The sequence below is a fragment of the Xenopus laevis genome, chromosome 3S (assembly GCF_017654675.1).
Source record: "Xenopus laevis strain J_2021 chromosome 3S, Xenopus_laevis_v10.1, whole genome shotgun sequence".
NCBI classification, from domain to species: Eukaryota; Metazoa; Chordata; class Amphibia; order Anura; family Pipidae; genus Xenopus; species Xenopus laevis.
In genome coordinates, this window is record NC_054376.1 from 78,770,549 (window position 1) to 78,789,084 (window position 18,536).

The 18,536-nt window shown below is 36.8% G+C and overlaps 1 protein-coding gene across 5 annotated transcripts in view; it reads right to left on the reverse strand.

Moving 5' to 3' along the window:
- The window catches only part of ptprz1.S (protein tyrosine phosphatase, receptor type Z1 S homeolog), a 110,180-nt gene that overhangs the window by 58,615 nt on the left and 33,029 nt on the right, over window positions 1–18,536 (reverse strand). For all 5 annotated transcript variants that reach the window (NM_001091499.1, XM_041587592.1, XM_041587594.1 and 2 more), the window contains 5 exon segments: window positions 29–186; window positions 438–504; window positions 1,435–1,530; window positions 2,267–2,418; window positions 7,633–7,812. In NM_001091499.1, the coding sequence (NP_001084968.1) occupies window positions 29–186; window positions 438–504; window positions 1,435–1,530; window positions 2,267–2,418; window positions 7,633–7,812 (653 nt within the window).

Genomic DNA, 18,536 nt, shown 5'->3' on the forward strand with positions numbered 1-18,536 from the left:
CCAGGTGGCATCCCTACTCAGGGGTTACCTGGCTTTCTGAAATTGTAACTGTGTCCTTAAACACAATCCATTCCACTGTTTCTGAGCACGGAGGGGTTGTTAGTGAGCCATTATATGTATAATATTTGTCGGTGTAGTCAGGAAGAAGATTTGACAAGAAAAATGGCTCCAATGCAACTTTTGTACCTATAAGAGAAAGCCAAAATAGAATGCAATATCAGTAAGTAGGTCAGTGGATCATATTAATGGGGCAAAGGGAAAGAGAAATGCCATTGACAACTCGGTATATAAGGCTGATGGCACATGAGCACTGGTGTTTTTGGGCTGAAAAGCACAAGTTTCAGGGCTCTTACACATTTCCTGTTCAAGCATTAAAGCCTAACGTGTCAGGCACACAAAAAAAGATCTATTATTAAATAATAAAAGTCTAAACTCACCAAAACGATGTACATTATCTACTCCATCGATGATTGCATTATAACGCACGTTATCTTCCTGGCCAACCTGCAATGCAACATAAACAAATATTGATATTAAGCTGGAAAGCTGCCCACCATGAAAATGTGTGTGTGTGTGTGTGTGTGTGTGTGTGTGTGTGTGTGTGTGTGTGTGTGTGTGTGTGTGTGTGTGTGTGTGTGTGTGTGTGTGTGTGTGTGTGTGTGTGTGTGTGTGTGTGTGTGTGTGTGTGTGTGTGTGTGTGTGTGTGTGTGTGTGTGTGTGTGTGTGTGTGTGTGTGTGTGTGTGTGTGTGTGTGTGTGTGTGTGTGCGCGCACAATATATGCTTGACACTGTATACTGTAAACTTAAATTTGGTCTAAATTATGCTCCTAAGCATGTGTGTCTTGCTTCTTCTAGAATTATTGTCTTCCTTGGTATATGGAAGTGCATCTGGCCATCATCACTCGAAGCAAGCAAATACCAACACTAGGCAAATTCGTCTCTAAAGAGTAAACCAAACAATGAATATCAAATTCGTTATTTTAACTGCAACTGGTTGAACAAAAGCAACTCTGGATTAATATTGCTCATGAAATTTTGATTTGGTGTATATATTAATGCTATGGCTTTATGCCAAAGCTATTGGAGGCACCTCAGAAATGCATTTGTGGTATGTTATTATTTTAATTAGTAAACCTTGTGTATGAAAGGCATCTTTCCTCGTTTGATGCAATATGCAGAAAGAGAACTTTATTTTTTTATCAAAAGCAACAGAATCAAATTCAACACTCTTTACAAGTAAAGCTGTTTAATAATGAAAGGCAGAAATATGATTTGCTAGTGGTAATTAGTATTGGTGCTCGAGGTGCCACACTGGAACTGGTTATTTTAGGTGCATATTAAGTTCTAAATATGGTAAATTAATTGATTTTCAAGTACTGTTCTATTAAACTGCACAAGGGCCTTCACTAGAGACAGCAATATACTATTACTTACCTTAAATAAAATGGACAAAGCTTTTATTTTGCCATTTCCACTTATTGCTTCGTCAATATTTTTAAACTCGTTATGATTAAAGCAGAAGATTTGCATCTGTGAATTGAACAGAAGTGAAGTTTTTATTGACGGAAACTCTCAATCCAACAATAAGAAGACCATACTGCATTTAAATCTACCCCAATTTTGAGAATTTGACCTGAAAAAATCTCTGCAGGATTAGCAAAAAATGTCATTTTTTGTAGTTTTTGGGGTTTCCACATATCAGTATGGAATTAGTCAAACGTAAAACTAAGCAAACTCTTAATAAAAAAAAAAAACGAAACAATCATGATTATCTATGATTATTTTGTATAAATAACACTGGCAAAACTGATTTGCTCATGACTAATTACAACATACTTGTATCCATTTATCTGTTACAAGGTATACAACACAAACAGCGACTTTTTAGATTGAGTCTCCACATAGTAACTAAAAATAGTAGCTAACATGTAGATAGTGTCAGGTGCACTCCATTCACTCAATGGCAGCGTCCAGGGCCGCACACTGACGTCATTGTGCCAGGGAAAATTCTAAATAAAAGGAACGCCAAGACTTGGGTTCAATGCCCGTAAATAGGTCGCACTTATTGCCGTTCCTGAGTGATTTTTTCATTCTTCAGTAACTGATTCCTGGACTTTTGACCCTCTGCATTGTTCTGAATATGTATTCATATTCCAAATTGGGGTCCAAGACTTGACTCAGACCATTCAAATATCTGCAGGGAATGATCAAGTTCTACACATGTACTCAATTTGCTCAAAATCTATAGATATAAAAAAAAATGTACCTCTAAAGGAAACTTCTGGCCTTCTAAGCTGTGTTCGGAACCATCAGCTGTAGCATTGCAGTTTCCCCAATGAAACGTTATTCTGCTTGCTTTGTATTGTGAGTCTAAGGCACCACCACTCAAATAATAATCATTTGTCAAATTGATTTCCACTGAAAAGAAAAGTGTTATTAGTTTTTGGAGTATGAATGGTGGAAAGGTAGATATTACATAAAGCAGTCTTAGTTATGTGGTGAGCAATATCTGTGTGAAAATCAAAGATAGGAATCAATGTCAGCCTGACTTAAAACAAACTGCAGTCTATCCCACCAGCACCATGATAGATATGGGAGCACACCTCCATCTCTCTTACTCTACCTTAAGTACAAATGTAAACAGTACTGCAGCCAGTGCCTTTATGTTCTTACCATTCTTAGAGAAAAACTGACACCTCCATTATCAGGACAATAAAATGCTAACTTGCTGCACCCTAAAGTGAGTTGGGATATGGGACAGAAGGCATTTACATGCTTGTGAAACAATTGGAAATGTGAAGGCAAAGAATGTTTTTGCAAAATACTGCAGATGAGGTAGAACAGAATGTGACATCGTGTAGAATGTTGATGAAATGCTGCCTTCAAGACAGCTGTATTGTTCGCAAATACAATACCTAAAGCATTGCTTGTCAGGATAGACCATGGTATAGTCTTAAAATCTACATTCAAATAATTAGATAATACTGTGCATATTCAATTGTTTCATTTATACTTTACTCTGTTTCCTTTATTTTTCATTTATTAATTAATTAGCACAAGCTTTTTTTGTAGTCTCATAAAGTAATAATTGTGAATCCGAAGATAATGACATTGGCATGATATTACGGTCTAGTTCATGCCAGGAATGCTGAAAATCTTTTCACTGAACTTTGTTTTGGGCACTCAAGCTGAAGATCATATGCAACAATCGAATAAAGTAAGGAGCAACTGAAGAGGGTGGGCATTGCTTCAGTTTTTGTGGCATAATTCAAACGCCATTTGCGATTTGACATATTTAAAAAGCTCTTATAGACATTCACATTGCGCAAAAGAAAATCGCAATTCTGTTTGCACACACTTATTCAGCTTTATAAATGTAACCATGCACAGGGCAATATATATTCACTGTGCGTACCATTTTGTCCTGTGCAAAGTTTATAAATGAGCCCCTTTGTTTGATGAACAATCTGAAAACAAATGAACTGAAAAAAGTGTTTGGAAGGTGAACAACCCCTTTAACCATGCTGCCGTATAACAAAGCTACAGTTAAACAGACGCCTTTGTACCAGCCCCTGTCTGTGAAATTCTTGAAGAAAAATACATTTTTAATTATCCTTGAAATGTATAATGGTCCACCGTTAGCTATGCTTTCCTGCAGTAACTTGTAATTCATTGTGCATCATTTCTATACTATGATGTGGGCAAAGTTAATTAAACAAGATATTTTATTGATGAAAGTTTAAATCTGTGTCACGGTAGAATTAAAAACACTCCCTGCTGTGTAATTGCAGTTTTCATAAAAGGAAGCCTGAGTTATGCTGTTACCAAAATGCTGGGGGCAGCAATTTGCTTTTATATCCTATTCTTTTTTTGCCTCTTAGCAGTTGGAATAAAACAAAAAATAAGTTTATCCAACTTGAACTAAATCAAAAAAGTATTCATATTCTAAATATTCATAAAGAATTGGAAAAATGTATAAGCATGTATCTGTGAACATTACAATATATTAAAATATTTCCCCAAAAATAAATCAGTAATAATTATAGGTCTTAGTCTTAGTCCTCCTGTTCACATTGATGGCAGGGACAAACCTCAGAGAATAGTATAGGTAAGGGCAAGAGATTCAAGGAGGGACATTGTTACTTAGAGGGTGCAGAGCTTGGGAAAGCAATTTTAAAGCATGTCCACTGATTTTCGAATATCGAATATCGAAGTCGAAGGATTTACCGCAAATAGTTTGATCAAACGAAAAATTGTTCGATCGAACGATTTAATCCTTCGAATAGTTTTAATCCATCGATTGAACGATTTTTCTTCACCCCAACAAAACATTAGAAAGCCTATTGCACTTCGGTAGGTTTTAGGTGGCGAAGTAGGGAGTTTTTTTAAAGAGACAGTACTTCGACTATCGAATGGTCGAATAGTCGAACGATTTTTAGTTCGAATCGTTCGATTCGAAGTTGTAGTCAAAGGTCGAAGTAGCCAATTCGATGGTCGAAGTAGCCAAAAAAACATTCGAAATTCAAAGTTTTTTTTCTTCTATTCCTTCACTCGAGCTAAGTAAATGGGCCCCTGTATGTATAAAACCATTATAAATTATTCAGCATCTGCTGTTACATAATTACATCATTAAATTGGGAAGTTGGATTAAAAAAAGACAAGTTCAATAAATTCAACCGCTCCAAAAGGAAACCAGCACACACGCACTCACAATGACACATTGTGAATGAGGCACTGGGCACCAAGATATAGCTGGTGGTCTTCTATAGATGGAACTCTGTAATCTGATTAGAGCATCAGCCTCCTGTGGAGGAAATTACAAATATGGATGTGTATGTGGCTCCACAAAAAGTTGCTATAGGTAGAAACCTTACTTTCAATTCCCACCTCCAGGTCATTAATAAACAAGTTGGAAATAAAAAGTACCTAGTACAGAGCCCTGCAGTACTCCACTAACAACACTGGTCCAATTAGAAAATGTTCCATTTACCACCACTCTTTGTAATCTATCATTCTGACAGTTCTCTATCCAAGTACAAATACTATGTTCCTGGCCAATATTCCTTAATTTAACCATTAACTGTCTGTGTGGTACTGTATCGAAAGCTTTAGCAAAGTCCAAGTAGATTACATCCACTGCCACTGCAAAGTCAAGGTTCCTGCTCACCTCCTCATAAAAGGCAATCACATTTGTTTCGCAAGATTAGTTACGCATAAAACCATGCTGGCACAAACTCATAGTATTATGATTTTCACAGAGTGCAGTATTGGCAGAAGTAAGGCAGTCCTCTCCATCTTACCTAAGGCAGACGCAAAGTACAGGGCCCCAATGCCACCTGTGATTGTCATATCTCCCTAATAAGCAGGGGGATTGAGTGGTTAATCCTATGAGCCTACCTCTGCTTCTCCGTCATGAATACAGGGCTGTTGAATTCCACACCATCAGTCAAAGCTGGGTGCATTTACTGTAAGTCCAGCATCATTAATTCTTAATTCTGCAACTGCATTTAAGTAAATGAGCCTATAGTACTTATGTTTGGTGCTGGTTTAGACCAGTTGAAGTATGTGTGTTTGGGCCAGCTGCAATAAAGGTACAATTTGTGCACTATAAGCAGATACAAATGACTTCCAGGGGACAGGTGCATTGTGTGCATCTGTCTTGGCACTTATATGAGAACAATCAGTAAAAAAAAGTTAAAACTCTCGTATTATAAAATAAGAGAATATTTTTACATTTGAAATTGAAATAGTTCTTTCTAAATTGATTCACACATTTTAATACGATTATTTTTAAGCAATAGAGTTTCCTCTTTATTAAATATGTAATGATCCCATGCACTGGAAATCCAAATCTAGTTATTCAAGGCTTTCAGAGGCTTCTCTAATGCCCTATGTATTTCTGAAGAAACCAAACCTATTTCTGGCATAATTTAGGTTTATTTTAATACTGATGAACAACATTTTTCTAGTTCTTTTTATCTTTTTGACCTATATTATTGTCAACTGTTTAGTTCTAATTTTTCCACAGCCTTTTTCTTTCACAAGCAGTTTGGAGGTATTACTGCCTGTTCTCCTCCCTCCTGTCAGTCTCTCGTAGCTGTTAGTGCCTGCATAGTCTGCATAATGCTGTCTCAAGTGTCATTTTATCCCTTTATGATATGCACTGTCAAATAAGGATTACTGGATTTAGCCTATATCTGAGCACAGTGAGAAGCAGCCTTGCATTTGCATAAATTGAATAAACTTGAAAGAGGTCATTTACAGAGGAAACAAGCACAATCAAATGCCACTCGATCAATCAGATTTCAATATTTATTCAGTATAATTGCTTTTAAACTTTTACAGAATTATTTATATTTCAATATTGTTTTCAGCAGACCATATGTTTCTTAATGCCTGTCGGCCATTCTTGAAGTTAATGCCATGAAATCAAGGAACATTTTGTTTAAGCTATAGGCAGATTTTACAATTTTAACTAATGTTAAACAATGCTTTGTGACATTATAAAAGCAAAGAACGGTAGAAAATTGTATCATGAAATAAAGAATAAATGCCAGATGCAATGATTTAATTATTGTAAGTTTCAAGTGACAAGTGATATGTTTCAAGACTTAAAGAGACAAATCCCAACCTCCCCTGGAGTTCAATGAATAGGATTTATGCAGAACATACATTTTGCCTATTCATTTACACAAGGAAAAATTTAAACAGAGAAAAAGGGAGATTAAAGTTTCTCCATGTTTAGTCTTTGTGAGGTAGAAAATTATATAAAGGACCATGTCACACCATGCAATTCCTCCACCAGCAATTCTATGCCTGGGAGCTAGCTAACTCCATTCTGCTTGTAAATTTATACTTTCAAGTTTCAACAGGCTAATGCCGTGCCTGTTGTATTTGTCTGTGCTGCAGAGATCAGTTCTCCACTCCCAAATGAACTCCTCCAACCCTTCCCTCACCTTGTTCCTTGTGAAGTGATGGATTCTTGAATTTGAAGTCCCTCTGCTTTATATAGTTGGTGGTGCACAGAGTCTGTTGTAAGCACTTATGTCCCAGAATCCATCATTTCACAATAGACAACATAAGGTTGAGGTTTGCATTACATTATAAGCCTAAGAGGGTAGGGGAATTGGTGTTAAAAGTAACATGGCTTCCTTTCAGTCTGTGGTATCTGGTATGTGTAATGTCTAACATATATATATACGTGGCTTATTGTTTATCTTGCTGTTTAAGTAATCTGATTTTTAGTTGTGTTTGCCCAAAGTCATGTGGCACCAACCAAGCAATGAGGAAAATGTATCTGCAAACAGGTATTAACACATTTGGAAAGGGCTTTTAAATGTAAAGTTTAACAATAAAATGTCCATTATACTCAGATTATGATGAATTTAGAAACTGACTGATGACTAAGCATTTCAATTCAACAGAAACATCTATGTTTAAGTAACTTTACAAATGCCAAAATGTTTAAAAGTCTAAATACTGTAGCTATATATTTTGGTCAGAAACGTAGGAACAAATTAAGCATCATCTTGAAATAAATGCGTCATTGCTATATAAATACCAGGAAATTAATTGATTGATTAGATCATTAATGAATTAGTTAATTAATTAATATAGAAAAAAAAGTCTCACCTGTTTTTCCAGTATTTCGAATTAGTGTATATTCCGAGGACTCTTTATCCCAACCCTCAAAATGTAATTTCTTTAAATTTGTGTTTAATTGTGTTAAATCCTCATCAATGTTGATAGGAGATTGTTTGGCACCATTGCATGCTGGGTATTTTTTTGCCCAGTTTTCTTGGTTTAAGGTTTCTGCAAAAAAATATATTTTAGTAATTAATTAAGCTATAATGTTAATTATATTGAGCCTTAAAAGAAAAACATAATCATTTCTAAATCATAAGCAGCCTATATTCAAGTTATGGTGCTTTTCTAAGTCCCAAAAAAACGCGGGCGATTTTTCAGTTTTCAGGCTGATAGGCTGCAAAAGATCGTAAATTTTTTCTGGGGTACCCGGTTTCGCCCCTACATTTCCTAACATATGACACATAAACTATACACTGTGCTCATGTGTAAGGCAATACAACAACTATTTTATTAAGGTTCCCTGGACTTGTGTAGTGTAATGTATTGGCTGCAACATATACATCCATTGAACTTTAACTTCCCGCCGTATGCAAATTAGGCTACGCTAGCGCAACTTCACTTCGATTGTCGCAGTAACGCTAGTGATACTTCGCCAGCGTTCAGCGCCCTGGATGCAACTTTGGATTTTAGTGAATTAGCGGTTTCCCGGCGAATCTACACCTGGCGAAGTGTTTCGATGTGAGCAAAGCCGCCACTGTCGAATTTTCGGATGTTTAATGTGTAAATTTGCCCCATAGACTATAGTTTGCACTAAAGTCCTACAAAATGATAATTTGCAATTAATGTATATATGGGGAGTTACTTAGAATTACATTTTATTTCAGTCAGTTTTTGGGAGAAGGACCCCAAAACTGTTTCAATAGTAATAGAACTTTGGCGTCACTTTATTATGTGGGACACATTGTGATAATGCCTTGCTCCAAAACAAATGCCAGTTTATTTTTTAACACAATCAGTGTCCATTAGTTCTTTTATTAGGGAACAAAATCATACATATGCATTTATTATCAGTGAATGAATTGATAATACTATAAAAAGAATTGATCATGTACATGAATTTCGTGTGCATCTCCACACTTCAAGCTAAATACAGTTTAGACCCACATATTAGAACTCAAGGGTTCATTCAGTGATGTATTTATCATTAAGAATGCAATAGTTTTAAGATACCATGGGTATTTGATGGTCTGGTTTAACATACAGCATCAGACTGGACTGTCCGGGGCCCATATGTTTTTTTCCCAGTGTCCCACTGACCCAATCAGAGCCTGTTCACATAAGTAACTGATATTTTATAAATGCAGACACAATACAGACTGAAAAATACTGTAGACAGTAATGCAATATGGGTTCTCTGTGCTTCCTTTTATAATATATCTATATTAATAAGAGGAAAACGACAGACTTTTAAAATTCTCCCAGCTTGGAAACCTTGCAATAACATTGTAGCAGCATAGCAATTAAACAACAATTTTAATTAATTAAATCTCGAGAACCACCCACTCAAATATTCAAACAGATGACAAGGCTGCAAATCCAATATGATGGTGTAATGCAAAAAGAGTTATGGTTTATAAGCACAGTATCATGCATTTTCAGTACTGTTTATCACAGCAAAGATGATCACTATATGAATAGAAGCATGCAGCAATAGACAAACATACACATTGAATCTATTGGTAGACAGATCTCTCCATGGAACTTGATAAAATACTGCTAACCTCATCGGTTACAAATGACCTTTCTATCACAAAACAAACATTGGGATGTTTACTTATAAATGTTATGTTACAAATGTTATGAAAAAAGTATAATTATTTGTTTTAAAATGGTCACAACATTTATTTTTGTTATTAAATACTGTATTGCTACACTATTATACTTAAAATACTTGCAAATGCCAAAATCGTGGTATAGCCTAAGGTATTACAGTATATAACACACAAAAGGAGTATAGATATAACAATTGTAGTCTCCCAGTGGGACACACTAGCTTTAGAGCATTCTCTTGGATACCCATGTACCCATCATACGGGACCAGAAACTCATCTGGTACACAATTATGGGAAGGCCATCTCCCATAGACTACATTTTAATCAACCAATTAACATTTTTTAATTAACATTAATTTCTGCTTTCTCTGTAATAATAAAAAAATACATTGATCCCAATTAAGATATTGTTAATTCTTATTGGAGGAAAACAATTTTATTGAATTTATGTAAAGGTTAAATGATTTTTAGCAGGATTAAGGTCTGGTGTTTTAAATTATTGAAAATATTCCTTATCCAGAAAACCCTCAGGTCTCAAGAATTCTGGATAACAGACCCCATACCTGTACCAGAAATCATCAGAAACTTGATATCTGGAAACTGTTTAACTTTACCATACTGAAACCCCTGGAAAATAATCTCTAGGTAGCATTTACTGGTCAGCTGTTAAAAAACAAACATCTGATTGGATGCCATGGGTGATTAGACCGGCTTAACACCTCTTGTTACATACATAGATTTTGTCTATATGTATATCTATAATTATGGATTGTACCACTTTCTCCTTCAACATAGGATTTTCACACAAGAGTATAGCTAATGTTGCTCACTTATAACAGCTCAATAAAGGCTATAATTTTCAGTAAATGGGTAGTTTATCAAGTGCAAACCAGTGCAAATAGCCATCAGCCTGTAATTGTACAGTCCACTTGCTGTAAATACTCGGTATGGGTGCTACTGATAATTACTAATAATTTGCTTTTAGCATAGCCAAGTTTTTACGTTAAATAGACACCCTAAAACTAAATGGCAACGGACGAGGCATGAAATATTGGTTGCATGTTACCTTTTTTCTAAACATACCAAATATATGTCTTTCTTATTTATGTATGGTTTAGTCTAACCCAGAAATAATTTGTCTTTTTTCAACATTGGCAAACATGTATGTATCTGTTTATTAAAATTGCTGTATACTCACTGTGCATTTATCAAGGAAGATAAAGAAGAAGAAAAAGGAAAAATAAGTTTCATATACAGGTATGGGATCAATTATCCAGAAACCCATTATCGAGAAAGCTCCTAATTAGACTCCATGTTATCCAAATAATCCTAATTTTAAAAAAAGTATTTCCTTTTTCTCTGTAATAATAAAGCAGTACTTTGTACTTGAGCCAAACTAATATAATTACTCTTTATTGGAAGGAAAACCAGCCTATGGAATTTATTTAATATTTACATGATTTTCTTGTTGCCTTAAGGTATCAAGATCCAAATTATAGAAAGATATATTATCCTGAAACCCCAGGTCCCAAGCATTCTGGAAAAAAGGTAACATAACTGTACAAGCAAAACCAACATATCTGCATTGCAGAATTTACAGTCACAAACAGAAACAATACTGAACACATTACGTGAAACCATTTATTTTCTTTCACATTCTTTTGCTTGAGGGTTAGACAGAGCTGCTACTAATGTAGTTCACTGACTGTGGAATTTATGTAAAAATCTTGCAAAAGTATGAAGACAGACACAACTACAGGGCTATGGGGACATATTATACAGTTGACTCCTGATTGGCTTTATGATAGTGGTAGAGGTGCTGTTAACATTTCCATGGAAAAACAAACATGTTTGAACAGTGTCCCTGTCTAGAGTGTACACCATACACACATATTAACCACTACAGAACAGTGATTAGGTGTACAATTAAACAGCTCAGTCTTAGCATGTTTGATTGAACCCTTTCAATGGCAGAGGTCTTTGATAATGCCACGCCTGTGTTACCAGTAATCACACGCCAGGGCATAGATCAAAGTGCAAAACTAAAATAGTGATGGCATTATGGTATTTTAGTTACAGCACCCCAACATTTTACAATCACCTTAAAGGGCACCTGTCTTCTGAAGTTGTCTCCACCACCAAAGGTGCCAGCTAATAGAACCTGCACTCTGGTGGGGGAAAGATTAGTTTATTTATTTTAAAATAGTCTTTGTTAAAATATAATAGCATCAGCAAGAGGCAATTTCATTGTAGGATTAGCATCACAAATGCTAGTCAAAAGAATGTAGCAAAAATGTAGTAAATGTATACTATTACTTATATTATGTTTGTGTGTGGAGGCTGCTGGCAAGTTCGCAGACCTTTCTGCTGACATTCTCATAGGCTAATTACTACTGGCTGTTCACCAAAAAGGAACAAATCACACTGTCTGACATTGTATCTAAGTCTGGCTACAAACAGGCAGATCTGGATGTTCAACCCAGTCACATTTTATTTTGCATTGGACAGATTTGTCTAGCCCTTAGGCTGTGAGTTATTAAAATAAGCAGTCTCATTTTCTCAGTATTTTCCTGAGATCCTAATTTTTGCACACCGTTAACACTGAAGATTTTAATACACTGGGATGCTTAAAGGAAAAATACCTGACCTGCTGTATAGCTTTAGGGAAGGAGCTTTGATTGGGTGAAAAAAGAAACTGACAATTTTGAAATTGGTTGACTGCTAAGATAGCAGCCAGGTCTAGGGTGCATTCTGGGTACTGGAGGTAGAAACAAGGTGTAAGGAGGCAAGCAGAATTAAGGAGGGGGAGGTGGGGGAGGTCCAGGCCCCCATTTTCTATCAGCTTGCAGTTGGAAGCATCCTGCTTGTAAGTGTGGCAGAAGGAATGCTTGCCAAGGTTTGGGGATATATGCCCACAAGGGGAGAGTCTTCCATCCCTCTAACCTAGGACTGGAGCCCAAAACTGCACTACATGTTTTTCAGACCTCATGGGTCCTTCCTCTGGTGCAGTTAAAGAACACTTATTAGAGTAAACTTATTTAAAGGAAAACTATACCCCCAAAATGAATACTTAAGCAACAGATAGTTTATATAAAATTGAATGACATATTAAACAATCTTACCAAACTGGAATATATATTTATATAAATATTGCCCTTTTACATCTCTTGCCTTGAACCACCATTTCGTGACTCTATCTGTGCTGCCTCAGAGATCACCTGACCAGAAATACTACAACACTAACTGTAACAGGAAGAAGTGTTGAAGCAAAAGGCAGAACTCTGTCTGTTCATTGGCTCATGTGACCTTACATGTGATTTGTATGTGTACACAGTGAATCTTACGATCTCAGGGGGCGGCCCTTATTTTTTAAAATGGCAATTTTCTATTTATGATTACCCAATGGCACATACTACTAAAAAAGTATATTATTATGATAATGGTTCATTTACATGAAGCAGGGTTTTACACATGAGCTGTTTTACTCAGTATCTTTTAATAGAGACCTACATTGTTTGGGGGGTATAGTTTTCCTTTAAGGCCACCTACCCCCCACACCAAATTATGTGAGAAGAAACAAAATCACAATGCACACTGGCTCTATCTAGTGGCCAGGTGTACTAACAACAAAAATCTTCAGGATACTGCCATAGGTCCATCTTACAAACAGCACATTCATTGATGACATAGTGTATTTTACAATACAATACAAAACATAATCACTCATACCATCTGGCAGTATTCAGTCCTTCAGTCAAAATTTGACCAGGCCTGGGACAACTTTCCCCATTCTCCCCCTTAGACAGCGGCCCAGGGTACAGCTCACATTAAAAATACCCACAGTCTCTAATGTCAAAAGCAGCAGAATTACTGTAACTACTCCTGTACCACTCACACTGCAGCTCTTTGACTGGGTGGGACCATGGATTGTTCTAAGAGAAGTCTCAAAAGAATGTAATTTTCTATTTATGTGTCAATTTAAATAATATAACTGAATGCTTGGATGTGGATGTAATGTAAAGAAAATGTGTTTATTTTCAAAGATCTCATTTTTTTAAATAATGATTTAAAAATATTATATAAGCAGATTTTTATATTATGTTTTCTCTGCTTGCTAATGCTTTCCCAGTATGTGATAGCCTGCCTGGAGCTGAACTGAGGATCTGGTGTTACTGTGCTCTATGTGAGCAGATGGTTAAAGGAATTGTTCAGTGTGAAAATAAAAACTGTATAAATACAGTAGATAGGCTGTGCAAAATAAAAAATGTTTCTGATATAGTTAGTTAGGCAAAAATGTAATGTATAAAGGCTGGAGTGATTGTATGTGTAACATAATAGCCAGAACAGCTTTTCAGCTCTCTTTACACTGACTGGTTACCCTGTTTACCAGGCAGTAACCAATCAGAGACTTGAGGGGGGGCCACATGGGTCATTTCTGTTGCTTTTGAATCTGAGCTGAATGCTGAGGATCAATTGCAAACTCACTGAACAGATATGTATCATGTGGCCCCCCTTCAAGTCGCTGACTAGCTCAGAGTTATAGAGCTGAAAAGCAGGAAGTAGTGTTCTGGCTATTATGTTACACATCCAGTCACTCCAGCCTTTATACATTACATTTTTGGCTAACTAACTATATTAGAAATATTTTTTTATTTTGCACAGCCTATCTATTTACACAGTTTTTATTTTCACACTGAACTGTTCCTTTAAGGTCCTGGATCACTCCTATGGCTATTCTTTGTAACTGCAAGTAAGCATGGCTTGTTTCACCTGTTGCCAATCTATTCACAGGTGATCTGTGTAAGCCATTAGTCTGGCTATAAAACCACCTACTCAGCTCTGACTCATTGCCCAAGATAGGTTTATGTTCCATAGTTCCTAGGTGCGTTATTTTGTCTGATTCTATTTGACCACTGCCTGACCTTGATTCTTGCTGTTCTGCTGCCTGTACTGACCTCTGCCTGTTCTTTGACTATTCTATTGGATCTCATACTGTGCCGCAAATCTGTTGGTTGACCCTGGCCTGTGACCTCGACTACGCTTCTGCTTCCTTATTTGGTACCATATAGTCTGTTTGGTATTGACTTGGCCTGTCCCTTGACCACGCTCCTTGTTCCCCGTCCTTTCTGTATATGTTATAGTTTCCTTGCCTGCCCAGAGCCTCCCCCTTGGTTTTCTCAAGTTAAGTCCTGGCAGCATCTGAGTAATGGAAGGCTCCTCATAAAGCCAAAGGCGGCTGCTATAGGGAGAAGTGTGAGCCGAGACTGGGACCTTGGTGTTTGACTGGGTTTTGGGATACCATATGTTACACAGTATTACCAAGGTTAAAGCATGTATGCCAACTAGGTTTCCATATAATGGAAAATTTTACAGGGCATAAGGAACAGCTTCATTACTAATCAAAAACAGGTTAATAATCAGACAGGAAGTAATTAGAATTTCCTTTCATTCTTATACATAATTACATTAACAAGTATGGGCAGGCCATTAGAATTTCTAATTTGCGACTGTGGTATTCAAAAAAAATTCCAGCTTATTATGAGAAAAGCATATTCTATTAAAAGGATTAATTAATACTTAGAAATCACTTTAAAGAGCTCAGTCTCTCCTTAAAAAGTATACCTTTTTATCTTTTTATAGTGCCAGGTTGATTTGTTTTCAAATATTTTTGTGTTAATTCTTAAATAAATAAAATAAAAAAAACAGATACGAAAACTCGGATACCTCATTATCTTTATAATTGCATTTGCTTTCTTTTAAGGCCAGGACCATCAAGATGATTATGGAAACCAGTCTAATCTCTTGCTTCAGGGCCAAGTTTGCTAACTATGTGATGTCCTGGCTACCTTCGATGCAACAAGCAAGGCTCAAAACTATTCTGCTGCTGTCTGCTGCATAGTCTTATGCAGGGTTCCCCAACCTTTCTTAGATAGGAGCCAAAATTAAATGTAAAAAGAGTTGGGAAGCAACACCGCCATGATAAATTCTAGGGGGTGTCAAATGAGTGCTGCGATTGGCTATTTGGTAGTCTCTGTGTGTATTTTCAGCCTATAGTTGGCTTTGTTTGGCTGTACATCTTGTTTTTATTCAATCAAAACTTGCCACAAAGTCAGGAATCTAAAAATAAGCACCTGCTTTGGGGATACTGGGAGCAACATTCAAGGGGTTGGTGAGCAACCTATTGCTCAAGGACAACTGATTGGGGACCACTGGTCTAATGAATCTCCTACCATCTCATCTGGTTGACAATAGAGACTATAAGCTCAGTATTTGCAGAGTGAAAAGTAACAGCGGCTGTGGGAATGCAGCAAACAGCTGTAATGACTGTAATGTAATGTGTCACTTACTTTGAATCTGTAAGTGTGATTGCATCACAAGCAAAAACTAATCACAAAAATCTGTATAATACTAAAAATATGTGGGTTGAGAGTGTAGTTCCATGAAAAAATGAGATACTGTATTTTGGATACAAGAGACTCTGGGCGGTTATTTGTAATCTATTATTTTCCTCTATGTATAGAAAAAAGAAGTCAGATTTACTGGACCAACTCTGTAAAGGTACTCATTGCTCAGTGAAAACAAGTTGACACAGAATGCGATACTTAAATGTTTAAACAAAAAGCACCAGAGCTAGATTAAATATACACGTAAGTATTTAGAGTGCTCATTTCAGCTTTATCCATGACACTTTTTCTGATTTTCTCACACTCTTTATTCTGGTATGGTACCAATGGATTGGAGCAGGGATTCCCAACCTTTTGAACCTGCGAGCAACATTCAGCAGTAAAAGGAGTTGGGGAGCAACACTAGCATGAAAAATGTTCCTGGGGTGCCAAATAAGTGCTGTGATTGGCCATTTGAAAGCCCCACATGAATTATCAACCTATGGTACATTAAGGCTCTGTTTGGCAGTGCACCTGGTTTTATACCTCCAAAACATGCCTCCAAGCCTTGGCATTCAAAAACAAGCAAATTCCACAACCTCACTGTCCTGACTGTGAAGAACCCCCTACGTTGCTTCAAATGACAGTTATTTTCTTCTAGTCTAAAGGGGTGGCCTCTGGTACGGTGATCCTCTTTATGGGTAAAAAGGTCCCCCTGCCATTTGACTATAATGTCCTCTAATGTACTTGTAAAGTGTAATCATGTGCCTTTTTTCCAGAGAAAACAACCCCAACCTTGACAGTCTACCCTCATAATTTAAGTCTTCCATCCCTCTAACCAATTTAGTTGCATGTCTCTGCACTCTCTCCAGCTCATTTATATTCCTCTTAAGGACTGGAGTCCAAAACTGCACTGCATACTCCAGATGAGGCCTCACCAGGGACCTATAAAGAGGCATAATTATGTTTTCATCCCTTGAGTTAATGCCTTTTTTTATGCAAGACAGAACTTTATTTGCTTTAGTAGCCACAGAATGACACTGCCCAGAATTAGACAACTTGTTATCTACAAAATCCCCAGATCCTTCTCATTTAAGGAAACTCCCAACACACTGCTATTTAGTGTATTATAACTTGCATTTATATTATTTTTGCCAAAGTGCATAACCTTGCATTTATCAACATTGAACCTCATTTTCCAGTTTGCTGCCCAGTTCTCCAACTTAGACAAATCACTCTGCAAAGTAGCTGCATCCTGCATCGAACCTATAGTTCTGCACAATTTAGTATCATCTGCAAAAATAGAAACAGTACTTTCATTGCCCACCTCCAGGTAATTAATAAACAAGTTGAAAAGCAAGGGACCTAGTACAGAGCCCTGCGGTACTCCACTAACAACACTGGACAATTAGAAAATGTTCCATTTACCACCACTTTGTAGTCTATCTTTTAGCCAGTTCTCTATCCAGGTACAAATACTATGTTCCAGGCCAACATTCCTTAATTTAACCAGTAACCTTTTGTGTGGCACTGTATCAAATGCTTTAGCAAAGTCTTAGTAAATCACATACACTGCCATACCAGAATCGAGGTCTCTACTTGCCTTCTCATAGAAAGAAATTAAGTCAGTCTGGCAAGATCTATTAGGCATAAAACCATGCTGGCACAAACTCATAGTATTATGATTTGCTATGAAGTCCAGTATCTTATACTTTATTAACCCTTCGAAAAGCTTTCCTACCACTGACGTCAGACTAACTGGCCTATGGTTTTGAGGCTGAGAACTGGATCATTTTTTGAATAGAGGCACCACATTAGCAATTCGCCAGTCTCTCTGCACTATGCCAGATCTCAATGAATCTTGAAAAATTAAGTAAAAGGGTTTGGCAATCACAGACCTAAACTCGCTAAGTACCCTGGCCTGAAAACCATCTGGCCCCAGACCTTTGATAATCTTAACATGTTCTAGTCTCTTTTGAATTTCCTCATGTGTGAACCATGCATCATTAGTTGTATTACTAGAATTGGTACTATTAAGAAGGAAAACTTCACTTACTGGTTCCTCATTTATGTAGGCAGATGAAAACTATGAGTTCAGAATCTGCGCTTTTATTTTGTTTTCATCAACCAGCTGACCCCCCTCTGATAGTAAGGGTCCCACCCCTTCCTGCTTCATTTTTTACTATTAACATCAATTTTAGCTTGCCTTATAGCTTCTTTGCATGATTTATTGGCCTCTTTGTACCTTATAAATGATTCGGCTGTCCCAGCTAACTTGAAAGCCTTAAAAGCATGTCTTTTCTTACCCACTTGGGATGGGCGAATTTGACACTTTCGTTTCGGCAAAAATTCGGCGTAGGCGAAATGTCACAGGCGCCCATTAAAGTCTATGGACGTCAAAAAAATGTTGTCTTTTTTTTTTGACGCACGCAGCCATACAAGTCTATGGACGTCATTTTTTCGGCGAAAAATTCGCCTATCCCTATTACCCACCTCAATACCAATGCTTCTATTGAACCAAAAAGGTTTTGCTTTGCAATGACGTTCCTTGCTTACAAGTGGAATATACTGACAAGTATATTTATTAAGCAGCATTATAAAGACTTCCCATTTTTGTTCTGTGTTTAACCCTGTGAAAAGCATTTCCCACTTAATATGTTGCAGAGATGCTCTTATACTGTTTGCATGTCTGAAATTTAGTGTTTTAGTTACTCCCTTATAGAATTGCTTCTGC